Source organism: Lissotriton helveticus, chromosome 12 (assembly GCF_964261635.1).
Source record: "Lissotriton helveticus chromosome 12, aLisHel1.1, whole genome shotgun sequence".
NCBI lineage: Eukaryota > Metazoa > Chordata > Amphibia > Caudata > Salamandridae > Lissotriton > Lissotriton helveticus.
The window spans coordinates 456,948,977-456,972,248 of record NC_136073.1 but is presented as its reverse complement, the minus strand read 5'-3'; the positions used below and the strand labels follow the sequence as shown (position 1 = coordinate 456,972,248).

The following is a 23,272-nucleotide window of genomic DNA, read 5'->3' as shown; positions in this document are numbered from 1 at the left end:
TACAAAGCTGTGACATGCCTCTATAGGAGGCTCTCAACAGAGACTTTGTTGCCGCTCGAGGGATTGCGAAGTAAGTGGGAAGCGGATATCGGAAAGCCCATTCCTGAGTCGACATGGCCCCAGTTGATCCGATGCGCCTGGAAGGGTGTTCGGAACGTTAGATTTCAATTAGTAAAGTTTTTTACCTTACATCGGGCATACCCGACTCAGATTAAGATCTCACAGTATTTTAACTGCGCTCCTTCGCAATGCCTGAGGTGCAGAGTCGATGGAGCTGATTTCTCCCACATGTTTTGGTCATGTCCACGCCTGACAGGTTACTGGATGGCGGTGCTGGATTGCTTGAATACTGTCACAGGCCGGCAGCTTGAGGCGGACATGGGAACCTGTCTATTATTATGGTTCCCGCATACATCCCGGACAAAAGTTACTAGCAAATTTTACGACCTGGGTCTGATTCTGGCCAAGAGAGAACTCACCATGCATTGTAAATCAAACATAGGCCCTAGTTATCTGAGGTGGAAGGCGAATCTACTGCGCTGGGCACAAACTGAGAGAACGCTCCAGCTGCAGCAAGCCAGACGATTAGATAATAATAAATCCCTAGCTGTGGCCAGAGCTTGGGAGGCTCTGGTGACAGCGCTACAGACTCCTGCAGAGGGTTCAAGTGAAGGGGAGGACGATGGAGATTAGGGATGCATTGCCCACTGGACCTGTACCTGGCGTAGGAGGGGTGGGTGGAGTTTTTCCCCTAACAGATTAGCCTGTGAGACGTCCCCCTTTGCATCGCACACTGAGGAGAATTCTTGATGTACGGTGGTTGCCCGTGTAGGTTGTACTTTTAGGTTATTGGTCGCAGGCGCACTGACAGGGGGTGGGGGGGGTGTGAAGGGGGGAGAGAGGTAGGATTGTTTTTGCGGGCTCAGAGTGTAATTTATTGTTGAGTGCCATGTCGGTACAACGACCTGAGATGTTATTATATATGATGCTCATTTTGTAGGTTAATAAGTAGTTTTTGTTTTTAATTATAAAGGACCCATCAGATCCATAACCTACAATAACTGATTTTTGGGAATTGAAATAGGTAGGTGAAATGTAGCTTACTATGGAGACTTTACTTTTTTATCTTTTAATGTTTATCTTTAACAGAGACTTTACGTATGCAGCTTTTTAAATGCATCTGATTGGCATGTTTGAGACGTACATTAGAACAAAAAATAGAACAACAAAAGCGTGTGAAAATGTACGCTAAAGATGCAATTCTAGGAGCTCTGAAGGAATGCTAAAAGCTTATAAAGATGTAAATAACTTAAACAGTTGTAGATTTGTCAGAGCTGTCTAGTGCCAATAAAAAGTAATCTACATGTGGTATTTCTGGTTCTGCAGTCCCTACTGCACCTCCATGCCCACCGTGTGATCAGCCCTAACTTGAACTCTGCAAAGATGGCAGCCTCGGAATCACCGCCAGCACTCCATGACCAGCCAGATCAGCTGCTAGTACATCACCGCCATCCAACTCATGCTAACGCTCTTGTGTTCAGGGATGAGGCAGGATTATTTTGGAGAGGCAACCTGCAATTGGTAAGTGTTTCATATTTTTTTGCCTGTTTTTTTAGGTCGAGCCAAGCGGCAGTGCGAATGCGCTGCTTGCTCTGTGAGGCATGCTGTATTGGAGTATGTACTGGAAGCCCCGCCCGCTCTCTGCCCCGATTTGTCATTGGCTTGTGTCATTGTCCTTTGTAAATGCTGGCTTCCCTCCTTGGTACAACCTTGTCTGCATTTGTTACCTCCTATAACAATTGGACCTTTTACTTGGCTTGTTACACAGTCTGCATTATAAGTCGGTAAGCCCTATTTTGCTTATTGACCCTGATGGGGACAATGCAGCCGATTTTCTTATGGAGCGCTATGCCGCTCTAACTTGCATCCTGAGCGCGGCACCTGCTTTAGGGACACCGCTCTCTGTTTCATATATTTTTTGTTTTTAACTTGCATGCTGAGGGCGGAGCCTGCTTCACGGACACCGTGCCCTGCAACACAATAAGTAACGCTGTTGCAAAAATTCGACCTATTGGCATTGTAAATGACAATTCCTTTTAATATTATAAAAGGCATGACCATTTATAATGCCAATATCTCAATCTCGCAATTGTGAGACCTATTGCATTGCAAATGCTTGTTATATTTAGTTTGCAAGTCTCTACTCGAGTGTCTTGCCCTTGGGATGTGCTTTTGCATTTAAATGACAACTACAGCAGTTTCATCAAATAGTATTGATTACAGTACAGGGTTTACCTGTCATGGTCCATAGAAACATGGGTGCTCTGATGCTGGAGGGCTGTTTTGAAGGTGTTCATGGTGGTGACGACTCGGAGGATGCAGAGATTGTGTTATAGTGAACAAGTGCAAATATAGAAATACTTTAATATTAATGAGGATCAGTGAGGACTGAAAGGTGATCAAGTGATGTTGGATTTGTTGTGATTTAAGGGGAAGGCTAGAGGTTTAGGATAAGATGGCTTGCTCGAGAGTGGGAGATTTATGGATGTGAATCTGAGAATGAGGATCTTGTATAGGGAGGTACTTAAAATATTCTGTGAGCTAGCCATATCTACTATGTTTTTTTTAGGATTTTGGAATGTTGTTATGGGTAAACGGCTACCCTAATCAGCTAAAGCGATTGTTGTTATGCTTTTTTAAAAAGAGAAGACACTGTGGCTACAATCAGTGGTTACTTGGTATCTGTAGTTGGTACTGTCTTTGATCAGGATTGTCTGGGGGCCTCAAATACTGCTGCCCACTAATCTGATAACTCGATACATGCTGTACATGTTGTCTTTGGAAGGTAAGCAAGTAGTGAGGTCAGGAAGTGGTGATGGGTGAATGTCAGATAGGTTATGAGACATGTAATTGCACTCAAAAGTCCAATCTGGCTTATAATGTTGAAAAAGAATCATTCTCTATAAACAAAGGAAAAGCAAGGCAGTTCAAATAAAGAGCAATGGCAAAAACAGAAGGATCCAGCACCTCCTGAGGCTGGTATACAGCAGCATAAAATATTGTCATGCTGAGTCGGCTATGCATTATGTTGCAGTAACTTTGGAATCTTTAGCCTGCTGTTGTCTTTGGGGAAAAGTGCCCTCAGGTGACATTTGTAAACTTTTAGAGTTAGTATAGTGTCGGTTTACTAAAGCAAGACATGGCAGTAGAGATTCCAGACAGAATAATTTCTCAATCTGATCTGAATTGCTACTATACGCTTGCTCTCTGCCCTCGTTTCGAAGTGGCCCTGGTACAAAATTCCCGGGCTTGCAACAATATGTATCATTCACCAATATGTTCCAAGTATTACTTTTAAGCATGCTGCACCCTCTAGCAGAATGCGTTGGATGAAACTATAGAAAACCCACATGGAGGCAACATGGCACCAAAGCCATATAGTTATAAAAGTACTGCCATTTCGACAGCACATTCCCATATTCACACAGACATACCCTACATCTGTATGTTCCGTGTTAAAAAAAAAAAAAAACTACTACATGTTTAAGCTAAATATCTAAAATCAAAAATAAAAAACCCATGACAGGCAACTTGTGTAATCTTGTCTATATTACCATCTTTTGGTTCTGGTGACCAACCCACTTTTCTTCAGCCGATGATGCTATGAAAACCAATTTAAGGCAATCTAGGATCACATTGCATTATTATTTCACGTAGCAACCAATTGCTTCTGCATGATAGCAGTATATAAAAGAACGGTTTTAATGAAAGCAGCTTCAAACTAAAGTTTTAAGACGATCACTAATTACAGTGTGAAGTGCGCAACCTGGGAAACTCTGTCCGGTTTAGCTTTCCGCTAAAGGTGATGCACATGTGGTTGTTGGGATGATTTATGGAGAGGCTGGAACCGGGCGAGGCATCTCGGTTTCATCTGGGAGTTTCAGTACAATTGTATGACCAGAGGAGTAGGGGCACTGTTTTGCTTGAATCCTATGAGAGGATAGTTTTGCTTGGGTGATTGTGGAGTATAACATTGCCCACATCTGGCTTTGGAAGCTAAAGATTGTTGGTGATCACCAGAGGTCTTTTTCCTAGGTTTACCGAGTGTGATTTTGGCTCATTTAATGCAGTACTACAAATCTTACCTATCAAAAACTGGCACTGAGAGCAGTTGCCTGCTCCCCAATTCCCCACCCCCCTTTAAAAAAAAAAAATATATATATATAAATTAACTGTTCGCTTTGGCGATTGAGCTGCTTGTGCTATTGCTATGTGCAGAGATGGCCCCCTGGGGCATTCGGGTAGGGAACAACAATCCTGTAGTCTCACTTTACGCAGACGATGCGCTGGTGTATGCACGTGAGCCGGGAGAGTCCATCCTCCTGTTGTTGATGAGGCATCTGTGTGATTTTGCTGATATCTTGGGACTAAAACATAACATTTGCACGTCCTTGGTATTCCCCTTGGGAGGACTGATTGGGTAACCGCCACATCAGCTACCAGCTGTGGACCTCCGATGGGAATTGGATGGGTTCCGATGTTTGCGGAACTGGGTTACCCATACGAAGGCCCAGCACCAGCATGTCGACAGGGTGTTGTCCGGTCTGGAGAACTCCATAGCCATCTGGAATAGGCTCCCCCTCTCCCTAATGGTTATGGTGGCAATAGCAAAGATAGTCTTCCTCCCGAGATGTCTGTACCTTGTACAGAATTCTTGGTTTCCACTAAACGATCGCTTTTTCCGACGGTTGGACAGCCTACTAGTGACACTTCTATGGGGGGGTAGGCGCAGTAGAGTGGCGTCTGCTACATTGAAACGGCATATGGAAGATGATGACTTGGTAGTCCCAGACGTACAATTTTCTTATTATGCTGCTTACCTGCAGTACTCGGCCCGATGGCTTGCAGAGTCTGACAACTGGGAAAAGCTGCTTCTGGGAACTGAGTTTGGGGGTGACACTCTGCCTCAGCTCCTAATGCTCATAAATCAGAGTTCCTGTGACTATATTTGATTACCTACACTGCGAGGTTCTGGAAAAGGGTGGTTCAGAAGGTTATTTGTAGGGCTCCCTTTAGCAGGGACCTGAAACTGCGGGATCTGGTGCTCTTCAGAAACATTGACTCCACCACGTCTATGTCGCTGTGGAGCGGATGTCTAGAAGTGGGTGACCTCTACCCTGGGGACACCTTCATATCGTTCCAGAATGCGCAGGACTTATTTGGGGTGGGACTAGCTAATTTTCTTCCTTCTGCCAAGATGGAGGGCATGGCTAAAGATCTCTAGCTGGACTTTCCCGCGGCCTTCGGGGGGGTCCTCCAAGGCTTCATTGGATGGGGGCAGGTGCCATCTCATCACTCATTTCTATAAAGTCCTCAGGAAAGACATGCAGCCGCGGCAGTACCCTGCGCAAAGGGCCTGGGAGCGGGACTACTCTCCGATAACGGACTGGGAGATGACGTTGAACCTTGATCGCACTGTATCCTATAACAATCACTTCAATTTATTATATTTCTATTTCGTACACCGCCCATATGTTGCTCCACACCTTCCTACACTTAGCCTGGGAGTGTACTCCGATTCAGCCCTACTGGACACTTCTGGTACCTCGCATAAAAGCAGCCATGGGTGATTAGTGTCCTACTGACTCCGCTTGCCTGTCTATTGGGCGTGGTGGTGTGCCCTAGAGGTCTCAAGATTCCCGCCCCCCCCCCCATAGATTGGCCCTGCTTTTGGTGACGAGGCAGTGGCTGTTGGGTGGATGGGGGCAAAGTCACTGTTGCTGACCTGTAGGTTGAAAGGTTTGATGGAGTGGGGGCTGCGGAAGAACAACACATGTGCCTCTCGCGCATTGATGACTGGGCTTCCGCAGCTCTATTATGGTGGGGGTATGTTCCAAGAGGATGGAGACCATCCCATGAAGGATGGATCGGAAGGGGAGAACGGAAGGGTGATCGAATTGTCTCTTTTTCTGTTGGTTTCCTGGCGATCAAGTAGGCACTAATGTAGATGTGTTTTGGAGCTCGATGTCTTGGTTCTATCTCATGCTGTCTTGGAACACCTCTCGATATATATATATATATATATATATATATATATATGTCAATCTGGTTGGATTACATACGTTTTTAATTTATGCCTGAGCAAGAATCTCTTCCGGATTTGCCAACATGCACTGTATGTTTGTTGTTAGTAGAAAAATCAATAAAATACAGTTTTTAAAATATATATAAAGTAAGAATTTGGATGAGATAGAAGGATATGTGTTTATTTTTGTGTAGTGTGCTTGTGCAGCCAGCTGGTTGCTTCAGAGGGCTCTTGGAGCAAGGGGATAGGGTAAGGCAACTGGGGAAGAGTTCAGAAGTTTTTCAGAGTTTAGTCCTAAGAGATTAAGTTTCCTTTTGGAAACTTTGATGCATCCCACCTTGTTTTAATTTGGTATTGTGTTAACAGAAAACATCACCTTTATTTATCGTCTCACAGTTGCCATGGAGTTATAAAATAATGCAAAGGATATCACACATATATGAAATGTACTGAAACAGGTTTCTAATCTCATTCCATGTAGTTTTTGCTAAGAGTTTACATTTTCGTTTGCAGAGAGATTTTCTGCATTTAAAGTGTTCTGAACTAGTCTTTTATATACAGTACAATGATAGGATGGGTGAACTTTTCATATTGGTGGCACAACATTTTGATGTAGCAGCACCTGCCTCTTCTCCCTTTTCCTATGTGGAGGCCAATACAGGAATGGAGGAGTTTGGAGGTGGCACTGCTGGTCCTTTTTCTCCTCCCCTCTGTCTCTGTATGGGTGCAGCACTGGAGGAGATGAAGTGCTTCAGTCGCAGCCTTTCCCCACTACCAGAAAACCTGAATGATCGGATATACAGAATAGGGAGGAGTTTGCACAATTCCCTACCACCATATCATGTTTGGATGGACCTTGGGATTTTCAACTTGGAATGTGTAACATTACTCTTAATTACTTAGCAACACACTTTTAAGAGGAAGTAGGTCTTTACTAAAGCACCTCAGTCACCACCTGACCCATTTCAAACATTCTAAGAACCCTACATCATTACATTCTAAAGCATCTGTCCCTGCAATGTAAGCCAAAACACTGCAAATATCCCTCCATTAACATGACCCGATTAGACAAATTCAGAACAAATTCAAAATGAAAATGATACTTATATCATTTTTCTTTAAAAACATGTTAAAATCGAGCCACCCACACCGCACGAAATGTAGCGAGCAAAGAGGCGGCGGTTAAAGTAGCTATGTACTGGTGTTTGACCCCTGTCCGTTTGCATAGGTGGAACCCTGCACGCAGCCCAACTTGCTGGCGGGGTTGTGGAGAAGAAGGTACGTTACTACATTTGTTGTGGGAGTGCATGGACCTGAGGAGCTATTGGTCAGCGATCCTGGATGATGTGGATCGCCAGTTCGATACGCAGATCCGGAGATTTCCAGTGTATGTGGTGTTGGGCCTGCCTAACCCGCTGACGTAGCCGCTAAGGTCCAGGAAAGGGAAGCAAATGGGGTTGGCATTGGGGGCGGCACTCCAAAACATCTTATCGCATTGGGGCACAAGGGTAAAACCGACCTGTCGGGTGGTTACACAGGTTCTGGTTCATTATGGGCATGGAACGCATACAGGCCTCTCTTACCAACTCCATGGCCAGCTTTAATGAGATTTGGCAACCGCTGCTCTCACTCTTGTCAACGAAATGACTGAAATCACATGCCCAAGATATATGCTTCTCCTCCGCCTTACGGGACCCACATCACCTACTTGGAGACACAGCTATACATTTAAGAGTGCGCCACACATAGGGGTCAGGCCTGCCACTTCCAAGCACACCAGTTTGGGGGAGGGAGAGGGGTGTTGTTTTTTCCTTATTTTGTCTCTTTAACTTTATCATTCCATGGCATTGTGGTCTAAAAGTTGGCGCAGGACTCTGAAATTTTAGAGACATTCCGGACTTACTAATGGTTCCAGTGGGGATCGTACTAGGAGCACCCAAGTACTGCACGTCAGGAATGAGCAATTACTAATCAAAGTCCGGTTTTTCAATTACATTGTACAGATTTCTCTAACTGTATGCTAATAATTGCAGAATGCCAATAAAAAAAGTTAAACCTAAAAACATGTTAAAGAAAAGGAGCACACAACTTAAGTAGAACATTAATCTAAAAATATGCTTTCTACAAATATGCCAACTAAGAAACAGTTAATACATTAAATACAAATGAAATATTATTGTTTATCACTGGTCCACAAAATCCTGTAATTAAGAGTTCTTCTTGCATATCCTTTGACTCCACCTTCCGAAACTCCGTGCTGTGAAACCCCTTTTTTTCATCCCACAGACTGCGGACATCACCCCCCCCCCCCAATATGCTTTCTACAAATATGCCAACTAAGAAACAGTTAATACATTAAATACAAATGAAATATTATTGTCTGTTATCACTGGTCCACAAAATCCTGTAATTAAGAGTTCTTCTTGCATATCCTTTGACTCCACCTTCTGAAACTCCGTGCTGTGAAACCCCTTTTTTTCATCCCACAGACTCCGGACATACCCCCCCCCCCCCTCACCCCCCCCCCCTTTTGTTGACAATACAGTGACCATTACAATGTACTTTTGTTTCCTGTGGTAAATGTACACAACTGTACTCTTGTTCCAGATTCGGCCATCATGTGTCTTATCAGCATTTTTGAACAGCTTGACTATTTCCATGTTTTTTGTGAGTTTAGACCACTCAGCACACCTCGTAGGCGCTCTCTCTCTTATATAGTCACCTACTTTAACCAACACATTCTACACTTTTATGTTTTGATCATACCATTTTTTTCTCTTCTGTAAATCAATCTTTCTCTCCACTCACCTAGGGCATTGTTTACACAACCTTTATTCCACAACATCCAAGGAGGACAAACCTTTTAATTTTTCAAGGGCAGAGCTACTTCTGCAAATGGAGACTTTCCAGCTGTCAAATATGGAAGCATTTGAAAAGCCTGCTATACTCTTGGCTAATTCCACCTTCTAGTCAAGACCATTCACTCTTGCTATTTGCATCTTGCATTCTTTTAATGTTTGATCATCCTCTCTACAGCGCCATTAGTTTGGAGGTGATACGGTGTTGAGGTTTTGTAGGTTAACCCACATCCTCTTTATAGGCTTCCATTTGAGCAGAGGAAAACTGCCCTCCATTGTCAGATAGTACAGAACGTGGAAAACTTTCTCTTCTAAAAATATAATCCAGAAATTTGGTAACCACTGTCGAAGATCTATCTGTCACATGTGATACTTCAACCCACCTTAAGTACAAGTCCATCAAAACAATTACATAAGGAGTAGCATGTTCACCTCTTATTAGTCCTAAAATATATATGGTTACCTCTTACCAAGATTGAGAAGATAAGTCTTTGCACGCCATTGGTACATTGCTTGTCTCAAACTTTGTCAGACGCTACACATCCAACACAATTTCTTACCATGTGTTCTACATCATGATCCAGTACAGGCCACCAGAAGCCCCTGTGTATTCTTCTCTAACCTTCACTATACCCAAATATCCTTCATGTGCAAAATGTAACCGTCTTTGCCCTAAGCCTTGCAGTGAAACCAATCGTTTGTCTCAACAGAAACCCCTCATCAACCAATAGTTTGTGTCTTCCGTGACCATCCACCAACACCCTCCACACTTCTTAAATTCCTTGTCATCAGGTACCTCCTCTATTACCAACTCCATCACTTTCTCTACCTCTAAATCCTTTTCCTGTTCTGACAATCACTCCTCCTCACTAACAAATCTTTGTGTTACTTCACACACACACTGATTTTTCAAAATTCTTTTCCACCCCATCTCACTTGACTTTGACATTCACCGATATTGATAAGCAATCTGCTAAATAGTTACTTGCCCCTTGTCTATATTGTACAGAAAAATTATACTCTTGTAGATTCGCTACCCATCTGCGTATCCTTGACTAGATGCAAACGAGCCCTTAAAAAAATTAAAAAAGACTTCCACTAATAGTTTGTGATCACTTTCCACTGAATTTCAATCCCCACAACAACTGCTGAAACCTATTTACTGCCCAAAACACAGCTAATGATTCCCTTTCAATAACCAAATAATTATATTTGCCATCTTTCATAGGTCTTGCAACACATGCAGTCAAATTCTCAACCATTCCTCCCTTGGACCAGTAAAGCACCCACGCCTTTTGCACTTGCATCACAAATCACTTTAGAAGACACTGTGGATGAAAGGATTGCAGTGAAGGAGCTAAACTTGGATCCATTTTCACCAACTCCTCCATGCACTACTTTCTCCATTGACATTCAACTTTCTTCTTGCGAAGACTCCTTGTGAAATGTTTTACTTGCAAATTTCTGTACAAACTATGATAGCATTCTTTCTGGGCATGATAGAACACTAACTCTTCTTTGGTAGAAGGTTCTTTCGAAGACATGATAGTATTAACTAGCTCCTGTTTGGGATGAAAACCTTCTCCGGAAAGTCTATAACCAAGGTATTTGACTTCAGACACACCGAAGGTACACTTGTGTACTTTTAATGTAAGCCCAGCTGCTTGCAGCCTACCAAGAACTTTACGGTCCCTCTAGTTATGTTCCCTTTTGGACGATCCAAAGACTATGTTATCGTCTTGGTAACATTTGACCCCTGAAATATCAATAAGAATCTTTTGCATGGCCCTCTGAAAAACAGCTGCCACTGAAATGAAACCAAACAGCATTCTTTTAAATTTGAACAATCCCATTGGGGTCACAAACACAATTCGCTCTTCAGAAGACTCCTCCAATTAAATTTGATGGTATGCTGATACAAAATCTAGAGTAGTGATCTGCAAACGTGGAGATTGTTTCTCCTATATTGGGTAAAGGAAACCTGTCCACTACTATTTCTTTGTTTAAAGCCCTCCGATCAACACAAAGACTAATGTCCCCATTCCCTTTGTGTGCTACCACAATGGGTGACAACAGTTCTGTGGCCTCTACGTATTCCATCACTCAGATTCTGCATCTCATCAGTCACTGCATCTTCCATACTTAATGGAACATGCCTCACTTTCGCTGCCACTGGTACTACAGCTATCTGACTCTTTCAATTTGATTTTGTGTATATCCAACAAGTTTTCAAAGTCTGTTCTCAAATAAGCTACTGAATCCATCTACAAATTCATTACTTTTTTGTGACACTTCAATTTGAACTAGGGGAATCTTGTTGGGATTCAAGCTAACTCCCAAATTGCCCTGGTGCACCCAACCCAAAAGATCATCTCCCTCATACGAGACATACATGTGTGAATTCGTTCTCAACTTCAATATCTGCCTCAAAATACTCCAACATATTAACCCCCGAACGACCATACCCTCCAGCCTTTACATCCATACTGCATAGCTTTTTTACCATTAGGAATTTTTCCCCTCAACGTTTCCTTGGAAATGATAGTAATTTGCAAGCTTGAATCAAATGTCGTTGACACTTCACCACAATTTCTGTTGGATGTTATAGGTTGGCCCTTCACCTGTAACACTATTGCTTGGCACACTCAGGGGCGTAACACAGGCCCACGCATCCCCCGCAGTGCGGGGGGGGGGCTCAAGCTCAAGGGGGCCCCCTCAGCACTGCACTTCGGCCTGAGAGCTCCTAATAGAGTCCGGAGGGGGCCCCTCCGCGTACCTGGCAGGGGGGCCCCCTCAATTATCGTTACGCCACTGGGCACACTTCAGAGACTTCTAAAAAAGCTTCTTCTTTTTTTTTCTCCCCTACAGCTAAAATTACGAGTATTGCAAGTTTGAAACAATGCTGGACCTGTCCTATCGTTTGCTCTGTGTCCTTCTAATCCACATCTAAAATATATCCCTTTGAATTCTGTTACACTTTTTTTTCTGATTGGTTTTAGCTTTTAACACACGCACACACACATCAGAAACTGTGTCTTTCGGAATTCCATCAGCACTATTCATTTTCTGCCATTGTTAAATTTTTCAACTAACTTCAACATGTGCGCCATTCTTTTTGCCACTATAAATACCTCCTCCAGAGGTAGTTCACCCTTCATCCACAGTTCTTTGCAAATTATATCACTATTGCATCTCAATAAAAACTTGTCCTGAATTCTCTTTTCCAAAGTTCCAACAAATTTACATGTCTAAGCTAACTTCCTGAGACTAGTCCCAAATTCTTCCACGGTTTCCTGTATTCCCCTGGCTCCTAAGCCCGAAATGATATCTTTCTAATAAAATACTTACTCTTGGTAAGTAATGTGCATCAATTTTTGCTATCACTGTTTTGTATTAATTTAAATCGCTAGCCTCATTCGGTGGCAATTCCGGCAGATTTTCTAGAACTTATATCCCTTGAGCTCCAAGGCAGTGTAGCAGAAGTACATATTTCCTTTCCGCCCTCAAGTTTGTGTCACAGACTCTGGAATTGTTCATAAAACCATTTTCCCATTTGCTCCATATTAATATAGGTTCACCAGGTGACTGTAGGAAGAAAGGTGGAGCTGCAAGATTTTGCCTCCCTAGTCTCCGTTTATGGCAGTAATCTGACAGTATGACTTGTCTTCACCACTATTAATGTAGTGTGGTCCAATAAATCCCTGTTAAAAGCTCCACCTTGGCTAAATTATCCTCCTAAAATTGTTACTTTCTAGAGAGGTAGCTCTATTGCTTCTTTATTTACTTTTTTTTTAATTTTTTTTCCTTGTTTCATACATTTTTCTCCAGACCAACACCACTCTCAAATTTGATGAAAATGTAACAGACTCATTTACTCATAAACAAGTTGATTCTAAAATGGCCCCTGAGTATTCTCTTCACGCATGATGAAGATAGTCTACCATACGCTTTGTGAGTTGATCCTAAGATAACCGCCAAATATTCCCTTCTTTTGTAACGTGGTGAGACTAGTGTTTGCGGTGTCTCCTCCCCTCCCAGCTTGCATCTGATTTCCCCTGCTGACACCACTCCATGCGTCACACGAGAAATCGCAATACAGGCTACGGTGTGGAGGGTTACTCTTGTAATTTCATGAGACGGACACCACAAACGAGTGTATGAAGAAATTCACCACGCTGGCGATGGCAATCTCCCCTCAAAGAGGTAAGAGTCAATAAGCTATTGAAAATTAACTACGCACACATTCGTGCAGTGTTTATCCAACCGCCTCCCTCCGATTCCTCTGTACTTTACTGTAAAAGTCATTGGCTGTCAGAAGAATGCTGCAGCGCTGGCAATCCTCTTGCGTTACAGCTGCTTGCACACATTCTCGCTGTGCCAGATCAACCAGTCTTTTGCCAGGAAAAATAAAGGTGCAGCGCCGACAATTCTCTTGTCTCACTGCTGCTTTATAAAAAATCCCTGCCACTGCTCCACTTCATACAGTCACTGCCAACTCGGGACCATGAGGCAATCCTCAGGCTTGAGCTGCGAACACTTGTGTTGAGATGTTCAATCCCGTCCTGGTCGCCAAATGTAGTATTACTCAAATGACTTAGCGACACGCTGTTAAGAGTAAGTAGGGCTTTATTATAGCACCTCTGCCAGCAGCTGCCCATTCCCAATATTTTAAGAACCTTACATAATTAAATTTCAAAGCATCTGTCCATGCAGTGTAAGCCAAAACACCACAGAATGCATCTGCTGTTGTAGCGCTTTCCAGTGGAAGTGAAGCTTTTCAGTTGTGCATCACTTCCCTCCAGTGTACAGCAGTCTTGACCATGTTTATTTTTTTTCATTTTTTGTTTGTGGTTAGTTTAATTTTTTTTACACGGAAAGTGTTTGCAAATTATTACAGCTACACGCTGCGCATTTTATAGTTTACCCCTCCCAGATTTTGAAAAGCATAAGTTTTTCCAACAACTAATACAATCTGATTCCATAATAAAAAAAATCCAACTGTAGCATTGGTCATTTCAACGGTTTTGATCCCTAAGAGCAAATATTTCCATTCTGACACCGATTAAACCCTTGCTTTTTGCTCATTACAAATTGAGAATTGGTTAATTTGATTTTAATGAAAAATTCGGAGACTTGGTTAACTGAACTGATTTTAAAGGGTTCAGGCTATTATTTTGTAGATAAAATTGTGGATATTTATACAAATAGTAAGGTTTTGTACATTGTTTTAGAATGCTACACGTTTATTCAATATACTATCATCATTCAAACTTCTCAGATATACAGTCAAATAATTGAGCTAATATTTAAACATGAATATTTTTGTTTTTTATAGGATGAGCAAGGGGCGGTGGTTGCTCACTTCTGCACCCAGACGAACGAAGGCACTGCAGCAGCTCTGCAGCCAGGAAGGCTGGCGGTGCCTCCACTTCAGGGAATTACGTTGGATGTGATGTTCCATCAGTACCCTGATGGGAGGTACCGCTCAGTGACAAGCCGATTTTGGGATACTGTGTCCTACCAGAGGGTAAAAGGGGCTCTTCAAAATGTATTGAATTTTGCAAAAAGTAACTATGTAGCAATATTAATCACAAGCATGCAATTTATGAAATGTCAGAATTGGAAGAAAAAAAATCGTTTCATGACTAATTTCTGGTACACAAGTGAATTCTTTTTTGCAGTGTGGATATTATATATGTATTTCTTTTTGTAGAGTGAAGGAGTGGACATTTTGATCTTGAGGGCAACAGACAATTTTGAGTTCTAGTAAGTACAGAGTAGTTCAGTATAGTGTAGAGAATTATAAGTATTGTGCAGTATAATCAACTAAGTGCTATGAAATGTTTACAGTGGAGAGTGTAGTACATATGTTAGTCAATTGCTAAACTGGTTGCCCACTCTTTCCATCACACAGCATGGTGTCTCACTTCTACCAGAGTGATCATGGTCTTCCCAGAGACACACATTATCAATCCCCAACTTTCAAGAGGGAAACAGTTTGGCCAGCCCCCTCCATAGTAAGCCGTGTTTTGGAACTAGCTCTCGCTGGTATGATTGTCCTATTGTAGTATCCTCTAGCTTCTGATTCTGGTCTTCTTTCCATATAAGTGATTAATTTCCCAGTGTATAATGTTCAACTTGACCCCAAAAAGTAAATATGACATAAAAGTTTCAAGAAAAGAATTGGTGGACCAAACAGACATCAACTGTGATTCTACTATTAATTTGCCACACCTTTTCATATATTTGATGAAAACCGTTATGTTCCAACTACGAGATTGTGGTAGATTATATATAGCTGTTAGATTCTCTTCTCTGGTTACAGGTCAAAGTATTGCCTAGAGACTGGGCTACTAAGTGTGTATGAGGATTATATGGGCCCGTGATTCTGGTAGTCTATCCTGTGCCTCTGTGTATCATTCTGTGGTTTTTGACATTGTGGACACTTTGCAGGCGGTCTCTATGAGATAGCTATCATATGGAAACCTATCTCTCGTTCATTTAACCTTTTCCTTAACACTGGTTGCACCATATCCCACTAGATTCCGTTTCTCGTCCTCCACTTTCTTCTGTGCTGTTTTATAGGGTTGACTGCTAACATATCTTATGAGCAATTGGGTGGCTACAGTAATGTCAGCGCACTATCACCCAAATTACAGTAAGTGTCCAAGAGTCTTTAATGTCCTTGATAAGGTGCTTAGCAAAGGGGAGGAGCAGCTACTTCAAATGTTCCTCAAGTAGGCAAGTGAAAGTCCCCCAGTTCCAACTGCAATCACAAGTATGCCTTTAGAAATCATGAAAAGTAGTCAAAGTCCATCATCGATTCTTCCGTATTGGCAATGTTCTTTCACACATGTTAAAGACAGCCAACATGTGTTTTGTCACACGGTATTAACCAATGACTCTGCCAGGGTTAGAAAAAGTATACACAGCATGCAATATAAATTATCATACCTGTATACAAGATTAATGCACTATAGGGTAGGCAAAATGATGTTGTAAGCAACACAATCGATCTACACCAGATCATTGGACCTCTAAGCAGTGCATCAGAGATGTTTGGATAAAAGCCAACAAACCGTACCCAAGTTTGTGAGGGCACATAGGGCAAACGGGAAAAAGAGTAGATAACTGAGCAAGAATCTCACCTTTTGAAACCAAATATTTAAGCAATTTTCAAGTGGTTCTGCAATCCAATGTATGGTTAAAAAAAGAAGTCTGAGAGTATACAGATTATGGTGAATAACATATAGCAGAGTTCTAATACGTCTACAGGTGTGCTCATTCTATCAAAGTAGAAGTAGACACACATCCTAGTACCTATTGTGAGTAAGTTACAATCATGCAAGATGATCAGCACAGTGAACAGGTCGAATCAAAAATGAAAAAGTTCCCGAATCAGCAGTAGCCTCAATGGGATTACCAGAGGCACAAAAAAGTAGTGTCGAGAGCCCATTGGTAACAAAGACCACAAGGAATATAACTACTCGTCCCGGTAACTGGCATATGGATTATGTCATAGTCTATGAACATGTGAGAGGCAGTGAGTGTGGAGCGGTTAGCTTGGAAACTTACAAAATGCGCGCTGCTTGAATATTCAACGATATGTCAAAGGTCATATTTGAATAAAGAAACCATTATCTTGACAGCTTCACAGATGTGCTGTAAACTGTTCCAAGAAGACCCTGAGTAATATGGGTTAAGGCATAACCATAATGTAGGGGTCTTAATAGATGACTCTTGGTTGCTGAATGTTTTGGTGGTTCCACTTTTAGAATTACGTGTTTTTAATTTTTTGGGTGAGCGCTTGGGCTACCCCATTTGTTTTACGGGGCATTATGCTACACCATTTTCACTGCTCCTAGTCCTTCATCTGTGTTCCAGCTCGGACTACTCCATTTGTCGTTTTTGTTCTAGTTGATATATTTAGTTCTGATATTCCGTAAGTGTGCATGGCTCTTGTTTCTTAGCCTGCATTGCTGCGTCCTATTTTAGGAATTTGGGGGCATATTATCAAGGACCGGTGTTAGACGCCCTTGTTAATTCCCATAGAAGCCCATGTTAACATCAGAACATGGGCTTCTATGGGAATTAACAAGGGCGCATTATCGCCATTTTATCGGCAGTTTCCTGCCGATAAAACGGCGATAATTTTAACACCGGTCCTTAATAATATGCCACTTAGTTGTTTTTCTAACCCAAGACTTACTGGCCACCGTAGTTGGCAGGTCCAGTGCTAACCTTTGTCCAGTCCAGATTTACTGATTTAGGCTGGGTGTATCCGACATATCTCCCCTTATTTAAGTACTAGTGAAACAAAAATATCCATTTATTTGGAAAGTGCATCACATGAAATTGTTCTAACAATAATTGCAAGTCAAAGCTATTATGATTGGTTACATAATCACACATTAAATGAGCCTACTTAATCTTACTACATATTTCATGAAATCACAATTTCATTCAATGTATCATCCTTCAGTTAACCAATATAAAATGTAGTCTGCTCTGTTTTCAGATAAAAACGTCCACTAAATGGTGTATGAAACTAAAAGATAACCAAATACACAGAGCCTCATTACGATGTCAGGCGGAGTTTCCTTCGCCTGACATAGTCTCGGGCCGACACCCTGTATAATATTTCTCCAAAGTCTGAAGTACTCAGAGTACATGTCTTGACCATACAGTAATCCTTGATTGGCCACAATAGCACACTTAAATATAATGAATATGAAAGTCATGGTCCGACAGTGTACAAAACATAAATTCTGTTTCATTATGTATGATACAACCTTGTTATGTCTGTTTGAAGGAATATGAATGATTTGAAAGGTTGTCTCACTAACATTGGTGTTTTAACTTAACTGTTATTACATGTCAAAAACCTTTGCCCTCTTTCCTTCAGATGTGTGTAACATCCACACAATATGGAAGGAAACCAGAGATATTTAGCACAGCGCAAGCAAAAAACAACTTGGAACTCTGAATAAATGCCTCCAGCGCCTTACCCCTGCCTCAGTATTGCTGCGTGATTTTCCTTTTCCACTTTTTTGTTTCTACAATTGAAGGCCTTCAACACTAATATCGTGCAACGTTTTCTCACTAGGCAAACAGCCTTTTTGCAACTGGGAACATTGTCCTACTAAGTGTATTCCTAATGTGGGTTCTGAGTTCCAACAATAGGACTACTTTTGGGGTTTTCATTACTTTCTCAGGACATTCCCCAAAATAAACTCACTTTTCCGCTTTCAATTTTCCACAGTTGTAACTGATCTGATGTATTTTGTGAGTATTTGCCACTATTTCAGTCCTGAGTCGGATAATATGACATCGAAGCAGAGGTGTTTTTCCATGCGGCAACAGATTAATGTTTGTTTCCCAGTCTCCCGGGGCAAAGAGATCAGCATTTTTTTTTATTTATAGTTTGTTGGAAGCCAAATCGTGTACTGGAATACTATCTAGGACCAAACTACTTGATTTAGTTCAACACAAGGACCACTGTTTAAACAGCGGCGGCCAGTACCGATCGGGGCTGAAGGGACAGCGGCAGGGTAGGAGGGCTTGACATTACATTGAAAAAATTACTTACCTGCTTTCCTCAACCTCCTTGCCGCTGCTCCTGGTTGCCTCTCTCCTCCTCCCGCTAGCAGGAACAGGAAGCAGCCTGGAAGCACCCAGGCTCCTCGGAGCCAATCACAATGCTGCAATGCAGTGTTGTGATTGGTCTGAGCTCTGTGCTCTGATGGGGCATGGGGGCCTGGGCATGTTCTGCACGATAAGAGGGAAAGTGCGCATAACTGTTATGGGCGGCCTGATAGGGCCGGCCAAACAGTAATTGCGCACTTGGGAGTGGGGCAGACCACTCTTCGGCTGCTCTGTCAGCCCTGCTCACCTCACAAAGTTGCCTCGCAAAAAGCAAAAAAAATTAAATGATAATAACTGAGTTATCTTTTTTTTTGTTCTTATACTGCTGGAAAAAACAGTGGGGGTGATGCTCCTCCGCCTTAGCGGAGGAGCCGCCATTGAGGTTAAATGAACACGAAAAGTACCAATCAACTCTTGTTCAATTAGATAATTAACTCTTATATTCAATTAGATGAGTATATCAGGCACGCACAGAACGTCCTCTTTTGAACACATGCACATTAAGGAAAGAAGAGAAGAATTGAGAGGTGAGAGCAAAAAATATGCTTGTTGCATGTGTGGCTGTAGGTGCACATTCTCTGAATCTCCCCGCCCCCCTCCCCAATCTAGCGTTGGGCTTGGACATTACATGTTTACCTTTTGAAGAAGTTTCATGTCATGAGATGTGCTGTTGCTCTTCCCTTAGTTCGTAATGTGCTTGGGCACAGACTCCCCCCGCCGATTGTTTCTTCTTAGCTTACTCTGCAGTGCCATCAGAAGGGTTTAGTCACAGCAAAGACAGAATAGTCAACGCCGTTATTAAACCCAAGGTCCGCCGGCATCGAAATCGGGCAGATGGACCTTTATCTTGGCGGTATGAAAACTCTGTTGCGGCATAGCATACATACCGCCGAGTTATGAATCTGGCCCAAAATCTGTCAATAGCCCAATGGACTCAATGTGTTCAAAAAGGAAGTGCAGGCTGGGGGTGGAACCTCCACATTTAAGCATGTAACTAAAGGAGTCCCCATAACACCGGAAATCATCATTAACCCGCAGTCCTGGTCTCACCAGGTCCGGTAAACATGGAAGGGGTGGTTTTCCTTGAGGAGGATAGGCACACCTTGCAAGCCTTTAGTAAATCCAGCAAAGGAAACGATTGCAAACCCATACCAACCAACAAAGTTACGCTGGAACACCCAGGAGGTGCATTTCTTGTGGTAATAGGATGTTACATGAGTGACTTTTAGCTGCTTTCAAGTGTGCTCCTTTTTGATTTTGGATTTACTCTTTTTTTTTTTTTTTTTTTTTTTAACTGAAGCCTCCTTTTTAAAAGAGGTAAAGCTGGTTTTGTGATAATCTGAGTCTGGTTTGGTGTAGGTGTTATCTTTGGGACCAGGACAAGATCGAATGGTGACACCTCCTGTTTTTCAGCTTCTTTTTCTTGGGTTGGACTCTGGCGTGTTAGGGTTTTGGAGCATGACTTTCATTTTGGAGAAGATGATGTCTCTGAACTTCTGTTCAGCAATCCAGTCCATACAAATTTAGCAATCTCAAAGAAATTTGAGGTGGAGTTCATTATAACCGTTACCCATTTGGGGAAAGACACATATTTCAAGTTTATCTATTGAAGCGTTTTCCCTGCACCCTCAACATTTTTTGCTGTTGTAGTAGCATCTTGGTGTAGTCTGGGAAATCAAAACACAAGCCAACTCTATCATAACTGAACTCTGGGTAGGGGTAACCTTCATGTCCCTGACCTTGTAGTTTAGAATCTGTGCTAACATGTGGTGTTGCATAGCCCTGGGAGGTGCCTGCTGTTTTGAGAGTGGTGCGCACATACGACTACAAAGCACAAGGATAAGGATTATTCAAACGTCCTTGATAGGATCCACGATCTAGGTTTCGGGTTGACAGGTCTCTGGGATGCCTACCAATTAAAGAGTGTTGCACTGTGCCCTCCCTCCCGAGCCACAAGTCTTGGACGTACCTGCTAGGTGAATGACTGTGGTGGAAAGCCTCGTACCCATATCTTCTAGCTTAGACTTATAACAAAGGTCCTAAACCCGGAGGCCACGCCCATGCCCACTTAGCCAATTTTCAACTCTAGAACACCATGGCTAGATGCCATTACCTTATGGCGCTGCATCCGAGACAGTAGGAGCTGGGCTGCGGGCCGCAGGTGAGGTATGAATAGTGCTGCTTGACCTTGGTGAATTTGTCCAATGTATCTTAATTAAAGAGGATACTGTTTTTTTCTTCATTGTGCCTACAAAGAACAACTACAGTACACCTTACTGCAGGTAATTAGAAAGATGGAAGGTCCCATGGGTAGGCAAACCAGGAATCCGTGGGACACCCTGCCCAGTTGCAGATAGCACTTTGTGATCTGGTGACTGTTGCTGCGCTACTTCATCAGAACCCAGGCACCCCTTGAAGCACTACTGTCAGTCTAGTCTAAAGTGCAAGCTGCCGGTAGCTATCTTTGCTGCAAACAGGGCAGTCAGTTATAGTTATTAAGAGGGGAAGGGAGAAAATGCTGGTGAGTGCAGAGAGACAGGGGACCCTAAAGCGATGTTCCAGACCGACGCACAAAATATCTGCCAAGCAGTCCTTTTATTGTAAAAGCCTACACCTTAACTCTGCTTTCTAGGGCCATGCTTCTAAAATATCTGTGGTGTGGAGGTACAACTCTCTCTAGCTTCAGTATCGAGCCCCCAGACACTGCAACAACTCTGGCTGTGTTAGCACAGCAGTGTGGAAGTGCACACGTGAGCAGAAGAGGCATGTCTCTTCTCCATCCGAGACTCTACTTTTGATGGCTTTCACTTCAAACCCCAAAATGAGATTAAAGACCCATTCTTGCAGGGTTGCACAGTATGTTTAAATGGAAAGTCTGATAGTAAATTGTCACATGGACTATTGATCTGCATTGCCTTCACATCCTTGGAATACTGTATCTTTTGACTGTTTTGCCCGCTTGCCAAAAACTCTGGGTTTTCTCTTAGCATATTAGTGGCGGTAGATATGTAGGCTAAAATCAGCCACGCAATCGGAGTCCCAACATTTGACACGTGTCCTTATAGTAAGTTGTCTGGTTGTATTATCTGCCCTTTGCTAATATCAGACAATGGAGCATTATTTGTTTCAATGTTCCTGACTTAATTTTATACTGAGGTTACAATAGACATCTAATTGCATGCTGATTAGTATCCCAGGTCTGAGTGGTCACCTCCAAGAGGTTGAACCAAGTGTTGAACCTTAAAGATGTACAACCAAACAACGATTGGATGGAGCATCTTTCCATTGGAGAATATAAAAAAAGTGGTTCGTTTATTTCTCCATGTCTTATTGTTATGTAATTCCGGTTTTATGCCAGTGTTCTTCCATTATAAACTTCAACTTCCAGGATGACTTCTGTTGTTCCAAGTGCCGTGTTGAAAGTTTGTCTATACCACAAACTCCCAGTCTTTTCTAACCCTTCTCTTGATCCCTTGAAATGGTCTGCCACAGTCTGAATGTTTGGAGAACCTTCATATCACACAAACTCCTTTATAAAATCGCAAGCCCCTACACCCTGTTGGATTTGGGTTTGTATTCTTGGTTGCTGTAAAATCAGCATGGCTCCTTCCTTAGATGGTGTCCATGCTCCTCCTGGTAAAAGGGACAGAGTAACATATTAGTGGATTTCTAGTACTGTGTTCAACTGCATCCCAAAGGAGATGGCTAGTTCAGATAAGCTGTGCTCAGCAACACATTAAGCGGGCACCCTCCAGTATGGCTGTCTTGTTTCCATAGCAAATGCACTATAATGCTCTCACAAGAATGAAGGAAACCGGCTGGGATGTACGAGTACCAACAACTCATTTATCATATTCTATTCTTTCTTCAGATGACACCTCATAAGCTTCATTTTCTATGGATATTCGTAAACTTGATGTAGATAGAGACAAAAGGAAGAAAGTAAGAGCGTGATCATGTTTGGGCAGGGCCTGGGTCTTTTGCGTTCAGGTACCCTGTTGCTGTTAGCCGGTACTGTGCAAAGTGCTCTGGTTTCCTCCCATAGTGAGCGATTTCTCAGTAGTCTGAAGGATGAAGGCCGTAGGGTTTAAAGTTCAGTAGTCACTACTTTAAGTTATACTGGATGAAGGATAGTACATTAAAATATTGGTTCTTTGGGGATAAAACTGCCTGAATTTTATATTTAAATTGTTTTTTCCCCTTCATTCTTATTCCACAGGTGAAGTTTTTCAGAACACCTTGATGACTGAAAGAAAAGAGGAAAGAAAATTACAAAGATTAAAACCCCGTATTTCTTTATTTTTGATGACAGATTTATTTATTTTTTATGTAATAAATTATTTTCCCTTATTACTGGCCCTGCCTTTTTTTCTTCTTCAAAGACACCACATCAATGCAATCCTTTTGCAGATGGAAATTGTGTTATTTCACTCCTATACCAAATACCTTGTTAAGGGTGGCAAATGATGCACATACATTTTACCTATCCTTTCAAATAATACTACATTTTAGGTGTGACTGAAAACACGTTCTAGATCTTTCAGTGGAATGGACGGTTTGGGGTGGTTTTCCACCAAGTGCCTCATCACTGTGGAAGTTTTGAGGTTTGAAATAAATGGACCGTAAGAAGTGATCTGAACTAGGAATAGTGTTCTTCCAGGAGCAGGGTCAAAAGATATTTATC

The 23,272-nt window shown here is 42.3% G+C and overlaps 1 protein-coding gene across 5 annotated transcripts in view; it reads left to right on the top strand.

Moving 5' to 3' along the window:
* The window catches only part of TCL1A (TCL1 family AKT coactivator A), a 33,981-nt gene extending 11,043 nt beyond the window's left edge, over positions 1 to 22,938 (top strand). The window contains exons 2-5 of one of the 5 annotated variants that reach the window (XM_078668371.1): positions 1,387 to 1,581; positions 14,279 to 14,470; positions 14,657 to 14,709; positions 22,808 to 22,938. In XM_078668371.1, coding sequence (XP_078524497.1) covers positions 1,444 to 1,581; positions 14,279 to 14,470; positions 14,657 to 14,709; position 22,808 — 384 coding nt within the window. In that variant the 5' untranslated portion in view covers positions 1,387 to 1,443 and the 3' untranslated portion in view covers positions 22,809 to 22,938. Of the gene's footprint in view, positions 1 to 1,386; positions 1,582 to 14,278; positions 14,492 to 14,656; positions 14,711 to 22,807 lie in introns of those variants that run through there. The other 4 variants (XM_078668373.1, XM_078668376.1, XM_078668374.1 and 1 more) reach the window with 4 other exon arrangements.
* Positions 22,939 to 23,272: the final 334 nt, after the last annotated feature.